The sequence below is a fragment of the Camelus dromedarius genome, chromosome X (assembly GCF_036321535.1).
Source record: "Camelus dromedarius isolate mCamDro1 chromosome X, mCamDro1.pat, whole genome shotgun sequence".
Classification (NCBI taxonomy): domain Eukaryota; kingdom Metazoa; phylum Chordata; class Mammalia; order Artiodactyla; family Camelidae; genus Camelus; species Camelus dromedarius.
In genome coordinates, this window is record NC_087472.1 from 916025 (window position 1) to 925143 (window position 9119).

Below are 9119 nucleotides of genomic sequence, written 5' to 3' on the forward strand. Positions count from 1 at the left end.
ACTTGAGCAGCACTGAGCACATTCCTATTGTACAACCATCACCACTGTCCGTCTGCACGACTGTTTCGTTCTGCTAAACGGAGCCTCTGTCCCCGCTAGACACGAGCGCCCTCCTGCCATCCTCGTCTCTCTCCCAGGCCAGCAGCACAGCACCAGTGTCAGCGAGAAGCACAGCGGGACTTCGGGGAAAGGCCTAAAGCAGGTTTTACCTGGCAACTGGTGACAGCAGGGGAGGTGCTGAGCGCAGATCTGATCTGCGCAGACACGCTGGTCTTCCAAAGGGACAGTGAGGTGGGGGACAGCAAGCAGGGGCTCAGGTGACAACTCACAGAGGGTGGGTCAGGGTCCATGCGACGAGGTGGGTGGCAGTCATGGGAGCTGGGGTTCCATCCGGCCCGGAGACCGGGAGACCGAGGCTCCCGTCCTTCCAAGGATTCCATCTCAAAGGAATGGCTCTCAGGTCCCCGGGAAAGACTCTGCTGGGTTGTAGGAGGTACAGAGACATCTCAGAGGGACAGAGGCTGGATTCACAGGTGGGAGCCGTCTGCAGAAAGGCTCTAAGGGGGGGGGGGTGGCTGTGTCAGGGGTTGGCTAGAACTAATAGTGAATTCTTTTGCCAGCCCTGTCTCCTCAGGCAGGAACTCGCAAGGGGGCTGGGCCATCCCAGGGATGTGACCTTAGGCTGCTCGAAGGCATTCAGTGTTGGCCATCCCTGAAAGCCAGGAGCTGAATGGAGTGTTCCTGCCAAGAGTTCTTGTAGTTCTTGACGTCACCTCCTTTCCCTTTCCTCGAGTGTGTCTTAAGGCCTTTGTCCCTGTTGGCCCCCCTATGGAGAGTGTGCCCTGTCCCCAGTCTCTGCATGGCTGATTTCTGTTGTTCAGCTTGAAGCTGAAGCATCACCTCCTTCATCTAAAGTCTCCATTGTAAGTTTGGGATTTGTAGATACAAACTACTATGTATAAAAGAGATAAACAAGGACCTACTGCACAGCACAGGGAACTCTATTCAATACCTTGTAGTAACCTACAATGAAAAGGAGTATGAAAAGGACCATGCACATGTATGACTGAATCACTGTGCTGTACACCAGAAGCTAACATAACATTGTAAAGCAACTACACTTCAATAAAAAAATAATAAAGCCTCCATTGTAAATCCATTGCCCTGTTTGAATTCCAGATCTTTTTTGGTTTGTTTTCTATCTCCCTCCATGAGAGGGAGAGCAGCGGCCTTGTCCGTATCAGTGGGGCAGAATCCTCTGGAACAGTGCTCAGCACAGAGCGCCGCTCAGTGCGTATTTACAGAAGGTCCATCAGGATTCCCGTGTCCGTGTTTCTGCAGACATCACCCCGTCCTGCCAAATGGACCTTGACAGAAATGACTGTGTTAACGTGGTAGAGATGATGACACTGAAAACCTCTTTTAGGGACCGTGTGACTTAACTTGGAGGGAATTTAAGCATCTATAGCTCTTATTTTTCTGGAGTAGACCATGTTGGCTATGCACAGGCCGGAACACCGACTCTGGGCTCACCCGGACAAGTCCTGCCCGTGCCCCTTCTGTAATCTCTCTGAGCTGTAGTTTCCTCATCTGTCAAACGGGTAGAATGCCGTCTGTGTGCTGCACAGTTACTAATGAGATGATGCATGTAACATACCTAGGGCAGGGCCCAACCCGATGTAGCAGGGAAGGCTGGAAAAGCAATTCCAGTTGAGGCCATGCCAAAACACTAGATTTTCCAATACATTATTATAACTATTCTGAACGTGAATTAAAGTTTTGTTTGAGGAAAGTCAGCTGGTGGTTTTTAGGATGGAGGAGTTCGGGAGAATTGGGGAGTGACTGCTCACGGGTACATCTCTTTTACAGATGATGAGAATGTTCTGAAATTGGTTGTGGTGATGGCCGCATAAATCTATTAACATCCTAAAACCCAGTCAGCGGTTCACTTTAGATGGGTGAGTTGTATGTGATAAGCAACAAGGATATATTGTACAGCACAGGAGCTAGGGCCAATACTTTATAACTTCACGTGGAGTGTAATGCATAAAAACACTGAATCACTACGTTGTGCACTTGAAACTAATATAATATTGTAAACAAACTGTAATATACTTCCAGAAAAATTAATAAATTGGACCTTTTCCCTGATGCAGGGGGCGGCAAGTGTTTCTCTCTGGAATAGACTCCTTTTCCGTGTATGGACCCGCCCTCCCTCCCACCATGGCTTCCAGCACGGCACGCTACCGTCCATGGACCTACTCAAGACCTAGTCACCATCGCAGTCTGCACACAGAGGCTCCACTGACCTAGATTTGAGGCATTTCCCTGGCCATCTGGGGCTCCGTGCACTACTGAACCGAGGAGCGAGGGTCTATTCCAACCTTTGTACAGTGAGCCTTCTTCTATTGCACAACTATTCTTATATATGTCTCTGCAACCTGCCAGGGAGCCCCTGAGGGAGGGAGGTGTCCAGGCTCCCCTCTGGATCCCCTGGGCCAGACAGGCAGGTGAGAGGAACAGGCATAGACCAGGTCTTACTGAGACCGCCTAAACAGAGCCAGTGAGGGATAGAGAGGAACTGGGAGGGAGGGACAGTGGGTTGGGGACGTCCCACCCAGGGAAGGGGCAGCTACTGCCTGGGCCTCTGCCCCTGGGGAGGGAAGGCTGCTGGGCCTGGATTTGGAAGGCCATGGGGCGGGGATCAAGTGGCCTGGATGGAAGTACCTGCCCCCTGCCCCCTCCCTGGGCTCCAGCCCTGGTCCAGTCACTTCCCACTGCAACAGTGGTCCCCGGCGGAGACACTCCACCCCTCATGCTGCGGTCCCTTCTCCTCCCCGCCCAGCCATCCCCTCCCCCCGCCTGCTGTACCTTTCCTGTTGACTTGACCCCCTTCCAGACACAGAAGTAGACCAGCACCCAGCAGGCCAGCAGACACAGGGCCACCTCCCAGTTGAGGGCCCCTGGCACCTCCAGCCCCCCAGAGAGCCGCAAGACTTTGTTCCTGGGGGAGGGAGAGCGCATGAGGGCTGTGCTGGCCGAGGGCAAAGAGACGCGGAGCTGGCCCGGGCGTGGTGCTCCCCCTCCTGCAGCCCTTGAGTCCAGCTGCTCCGACCTGTGCACCTGGGCCCAAGCCTGCAGCCTGGACGGTGTCCCTGCAGCACGTGTGCCTGGAGCCCACGAGCCCCTGGCGGCCCGGCCCCACGCCATCCCCGGCACGCGCGGCAGCGGCAGCGGCAGCGGCAGCGGCAGCCTCGCTCCCCCAGGCCGGCAGGCACAGCCGCGCCGCATCCCTGGCTCATCCCCCCGGGGCTGGGCCCCCACCCCCGCCCCTGCAGACTTGAGCTGTGGGCGGGGGGCCAGAGGGACAGGCCGGGCGTGGCCCAGAGGCGCCTGACTCACTCCCAGAACTCGATGACAGGGGACCGGCGGTCGGCAGGCTGGTCAGACATGAGGGTGGCCCGGCTGGCACCACGGCAGAGACTCCGAGGTGCACGGGGCTCGCTCTGGGTGCGCAGGCTTGGCGGGAAACGGCCACGTGCCCACAGACCTTGTTGGGCGCGCGTCTGTTTGGGCATGCGCACTGGGGCGCTCGAGCCACACCACGTGAAGGGGAGGAGCGTCGTTCGGAGGTCTCATTGGCTAAGCAGCTTATGGGGTGTCTGGGCCCGAGGCAGGGCCAGTCTAAAGGGACCAGACCGTGTGGGTGTCTGTTTGCGCAGGCTCACTAGGTTTACACAGCGCTCTACGGGCTGGCGCTTCATAAGGGAGCGCCCATTGGCTAGAGAGCCTACGGGGTCTCCAGGGTCTGTTGGCGGGAACCAATCACGAGCCAGGAGGCGGTGCCAGGGGTCTGTTTGCGCAGGCGCCCTGAGAATCCCGAGTTGCACTGCTTGCGAAGGGGTTGAGTTTTGTGACGGGGCACGTTGTCCTTCAGCTACTCCTCATAGCGACGGTGGGAGGATCCAAGATGGGGTCTGACGCGGATGGCGGAGGAGCCGTGAGGGCAGCAGATGCAGGCGCAGGTGCCGCGGTTGTTGCAGTGGAGGCAGCCGGTGGTGGCCAGGGCGCGCCAGGTGGCCCTGGCGACCTAGGTGGCCCCGGTGAACCCATCCACCCTGGTGACCCTGGAGACCCTGGCGACCCTGGCGACCTCGACGGCCCAGGTGCTCCCGGAGGCCCCGGTGTCGCAGGAGAGGCGGATGGTGCAGCCGGTGGCATTCCCCAGATTGAGCGGGCACCCCAGGCACCAGGGCCTGGTGGAGATGCAGCACCCGCGGCTGGAGGTCCGGGTAATCAGCTGCTTCAGTTGTATCCTATTTGAGGAGCCCTGGCGGGCTGGGTGGCCGGGGGATGGGGCTGGAGGTGGTTTGGGGGGGTCTTGCAGGCGAGTAGGGCCTGAAGTGTAAAAGGAGGGTACTCTTGGCTGCTGGGGGGTATGGGCCAGGGGTGGTCTGGGCTGACAGAGGGTGGCAATGGTGAGGCAAACCAGTCTGCCGTGAACCAGAGGGTAGGGGCTGTGACGTCCAGGCTGGCCTCAGTGTATAGGGTGGGAGGTTGGGGATGGCCTAAGGGGCGGCCTGGGAGGCAGGCGGGTCTCAGCGAGGAGGAGGCCAGCGGCGCAGGCAAAAATCAGTCGTGTGGATGGTGCCTTAACCATATCTCCACCAGCTTCTTCACTGTGCCGTTCCCGTCGCCCGTGGAGGCGGAGATCGCCCACTGGTTCCTGACTCCAAATGTGGAACTGCAAGGGCCAGTTCAGGAGGAGTTCAGTGTGAATGGCAGCGTCCTGGCTGTGTCAGTTCTACAGTGGGCCGGGGAGGGGCTGGTGGCAGGTGGCCAGAGCCAGTCTCCGCCCAGGTGGAGCTGTCATGGAGCCAGGGAGGGGTGAAGTCTAAGGAAGAAACGTGGTGCTGTGGTGCTCTGGGATTGTCGGTGTGAGGGGACAGGGGGAGGAATGTGCTTCCCCTCCTCCTAACGAATTTTATTTTTCCCTCCCTTTTAGCCGATTGACTGCTGAAGACCCTGGCCAGCTCCGAACTTCCATCGCCTCCTGCCTTGACCAGCTTTTCCTGGTGATGCAGGCCATGCAGTGCTTTGTGCCCCCGAGTTTTGCTCAGCCTCAGCAGGGCAAGGGGGGCTAACCTAACTGATGTGTCCCGCTCTAAGCACCCTTCCCCAGGGCACTGCTCTCTGCAGTAGTTGCCGCTTTGTTATTGGGTTCTGATCTTTTGCCTCTTCTGGCCCTTGCGCACTCAGGGCCCATGTATTTTGTTTGGCAATTAAACGTTTGTTAATTACAGAAAATAAACCTGAGCTACTGCTATTCTACTGCACCTCCTAGTAGTCTTGCGTTTGTCCTCAGGTTGGAGGGGAGGTTCTGGGGTTCAGATATTCAAGTAGTACAGTGTAACTGAAGACAATGTAAAAATGGAATAAAAAGAAAATTGTGGCCTGCCATTCAACGTGATTAGCTCCCTCTAAAATATCTTGTATCCTGCAACCTTGCTGAGCTCACTAATTAATTGTAATAGCTCTTTTACAGTCCCGTTGGACTTTCTACGTACACAGTCATTCTGTCGGTAAATAAAGGCACTTTTCTTTCTTTCTTTCCAGCCAATGCCATTTGATTGATTTCTGTCATAATGGATTGGATTTTCCTGCTTTTTTGCATGCCTGGTAATTTGAGATTGGATGCCAGGCGTTATAAATTTTCCCTTGGGTGCCGGATATTTTTCCATCCCTAAAGTTATTCTTGAACTTTGTTCTGGGATCCTGTTAAATTACTTGGAAACAGTTTGATCCTCTTGAATCTTAAGATTTACTATGTGGGACCAGAGAAGATCTTAATGTAGGATTAATTTAATTAACTTCCAGTCTTCAATGCTAGGGAAGGCTATAGTTAGAAACAAAGACTCTTACCCATGATTACTTAGGGTGGCAGTAAAATCTATCTGGACATTTCACTGGCATTTTCTATTAAAATTAAAGGTGTGCGTTTCCTTTAACCCACCTTTGGGAATCTATCATTAAAGAAAAAAGAAACACACACACACACACACACACACACACACAAAACCTCTTGCATATGCGAACAAGGCAGAATTGACCACAATGTGAATTACAGCATTGTTTGTCATTGTGAAAAATGGGTCGAATGTACATCAATGGGGAAAACGTTTAGGAAATCATGGTAAGTCCGTCCTGGAGGAATAGCATATGGCAGTTGAAGAGCAAGAAACAGATATGAAAACAGATTAAACGAGTTGCATCATTTCCCCTGCTGATGTACATTCTACTAACAAGAGCTATGCTTCTGATGGAATTGACTTCACCTCTGATTCCAGGAGTGGGCATGTGGCTCAGGCCTGGCCCATCGGAGCACTGCTTTCCTCCCGCCATGGTGATCCCATCCAACTAGTGACACTTTCGGGGCTGCAGGGGGTAGCCTGGTAATGGACAGAGGGGAAGCTAGAGCCAGAAGAAGGCAAATCTCAGAGAATCAAATCCTGGATCCAGCCATGCCTGAAGACAGAACTACCTCTGGACCTTTGAGTTACACAGACTGAGAAATTCTCCCTTTGGTTTAAGCCAGTGTGGATATTTTGATTCTTTTCTTTTCTTTTCTTTCTTTTCTCTACTTGCAATAGAAAAATCTTGACTATTATTGAGTTGAGGGATCATAATGTTATTTTTTATTTAACTACTGCGGTGAGAGGACTTTGCCCTCCTTTATTACTTCAGGAGAGAAATGAGCCTATTTTCTTCCTAAGGGATTGGCTCCTTGCTAAGAAACCATCAAGCCATATGGTAGGAAAGGGGACAAATTAGTTTTTGTGGGTAAGACTCCAAAGAAGAGAGGGAGGGACTTCAAGGGGCAGCTGGAGGAAAGGACAAAAGCTGGAGAAGGGGCACAAGACTCAGTCCTTTCCAGAGAGTACTCCCCACACTTCCCCAGAATTGTGAAGTTAATTCACCTGGGGGATGAGACCTTAGTCTGATTCTCCTTCCCTCACCCAGAAAAACCCAGAATCATTTTGCTGCTCTGGCTCTATAGATGGACTGCTGAAGCTGCTAGGTTTGCTCTAAAACCTCTCAGGTCTTATAATTCCTCAGATCCAAATCCTCCAGCGGGCTCCCTCTCACTCAGAGTTGAAGTCAAAGCCTTACAGTGGCTCCCAAAGTCCTATGTGATGGTGCCTGCAACCTCTCTGGCTTCATCCCTTCCCCTTTCGCCCTTGCCTGTTCGGATCCAGCCACACAGGGCTCCTTTCCCCTTCTGCAAAACTAGACCCATTCGTGCCCCCAGGGCCTTTGCACTGGCTTTTTCTTGTCTGGAACTCTCTTCACCCAGAGTTGCACCTGAATCACCGAAATGTCCCCCTATGTGAAGTTGTGTCCTGCTTTCTCCTCACTTGCATTACTTACCAGGTGTTGGGGGAGGTTAGAGGTAGGTAAATGTATCACAATGGAGGTACAGCTGGGCCAGCAAGGTGTTCCAGATTTTAAGGAGTTTGGGTGCAGTGAAGCCACTGAGGAGTTTTGAACCGAGCTGCGACATGATCTGCCTTTCTAGCTCCACTTCACTTAGTTCTGGGGTTTTATCTTGTTCTTTCATCTAGAACACGTTCCTCTGCTGCCTCACTTTGTCTAAGCTGCTATTTGTATTTTTTAAAAAAAAAAAAAATATATATATATGTTTTTAAAGCTTTAAAAGGGTAATACACTATGGTCAAGCGTGGCTTATTCTAGAAATGCAAGATTGGTTTAACATCATCTATGTAACCTATCATATTAACAGAATAAAGGAGAAAATCCACATGTCCATCTCAGTAAGTGCAAAACAGCACACCGACACAATTCAGCACCCAATCATGATTTAAGACAAAATAGCAAACTAGGACTAGAAGGGCTACCTCTCGGTGTCAGAGCTGCCGAGGTAACACAAAGCAGTCAAGCACTGGAGGGAGCGGCACTTTGCTCACATGGAGAAGAAACGGGGCAAGATAGCTTCAGTAGTGGGTGCTGGCCTCTCACGGCCAGCAGGTCCCTCCTGGCAGCCTGTGCAGAGCCACTGACCTGACTGCACTTACCTTGTGCTGCAGAATAAACGAAGGCCCTTGTCCCCTCCCTTCAGGACACAGATACAGCAATGGGGTTGGCTAGTTGCCATATGTTGCACATACTTAAGCAGAACAAAGGAGTACACATTGAGTCTGAAACTGGGAAAGATATCCCCACACAAGGTAATAGGTCCAGCACAGGCTGTGAAGGTATTTTATTTCTTGGTAAGGAAGTGTTCCAGACCAAAGGCCCATTCTTATGTGGCTGAGTGGGGGTCAAAAGGCTGCATGCATGAGACTGCCTTTCCCAACACTATAGCTAGCATCATAGTGAAAAATAAAATGTTTTTCTTGTAAGATCAGAAACAAGGGGAGTGATGTCATCAAAATGGTGAAATAGGAGCTTTCTACCGTCTTCCTTATTAACACCACCAATTCTGACACCCATCCAAAGACGAGAATGCCTATGCAGAAGTCGAGGAGTCCAGCAGAGAAGTTCCAGCATGCTGTTGGAGCAAAAGAAACCCACGACTGGATGCACTAATGATGATAAGAGGAGCACTTTCACTTTACCTGTGTCATCCCTCCACCAAGGCAGCAAAGCTCAGTGCCGTCTTAGCCAGCAATTTCTCCCACAGGGGAAAGGGAGAACATGTGAGTGAGCACCTGGCTTCTCCAGCTGTGTGGGATACAGCCAAACAGACCCACTTCTTTCTGATTCCATCAAGAATACTGAGTGTGCTGCATGACCAGGGGGCAGGGAGCAGCTAGAAGAACAGTGCCCAGGGCTCTTGGAAGGTATAATAGGGATGTGGATCGTACTAACCACATCAAGGACTCAATCAGGAAGCCAGCTCATGAGCCGCTGGGGATGCCTCACCTGTGGGTACCCCTAGCTAGCCCGTGGGCACCCCTAATGCTCTGCTGACCTCGCCCACACACATCCTACCTCATGTTCAGCTCTCTGTGCGTGCACCTGAGGGCAGCAAGTGTGAGCCTTTGTAGACAGCTAGGGAGCATGTGCAGAAAGCTGTCCAGGCTTTGTGGATTGGGAGA

General features: G+C 52.5%; 1 protein-coding gene across 1 annotated transcript; it reads left to right on the plus strand.

The window, feature by feature from the left end:
* The first annotated feature begins 3903 nt into the window (after positions 1-3903).
* On the plus strand, positions 3904-5289 carry LOC116150753 (cancer/testis antigen 1-like). Its single transcript, XM_064482816.1, has 3 exons — positions 3904-4311; positions 4672-4797; positions 5006-5289. Exons 1-3 carry the CDS (start codon positions 3971-3973, stop codon positions 5142-5144), a joined length of 606 nt encoding a protein of 201 aa, XP_064338886.1. The 5' UTR covers positions 3904-3970; the 3' UTR covers positions 5145-5289.
* Positions 5290-9119: the final 3830 nt, after the last annotated feature.

What these genes read in the sequence shown, in the direction of transcription:
- LOC116150753 (XM_064482816.1), top strand. Translation starts at nt 3,971, where the DNA reads ATGGGGTCTGACGCGGATGGCGGAGGAGCCGTGAGGGCAGCAGATGCA. An exon ending in GGTAATCAGCTGCTTCAGTT is followed by an intron (nt 4,312 to 4,671) that starts GTATCCTATTTG and finishes TATCTCCACCAG; the next exon opens with CTTCTTCACTGTGCCGTTCC. An exon ending in AATGGCAGCGTCCTGGCTGT is followed by an intron (nt 4,798 to 5,005) that starts GTCAGTTCTACA and finishes CCTCCCTTTTAG; the next exon opens with CCGATTGACTGCTGAAGACC.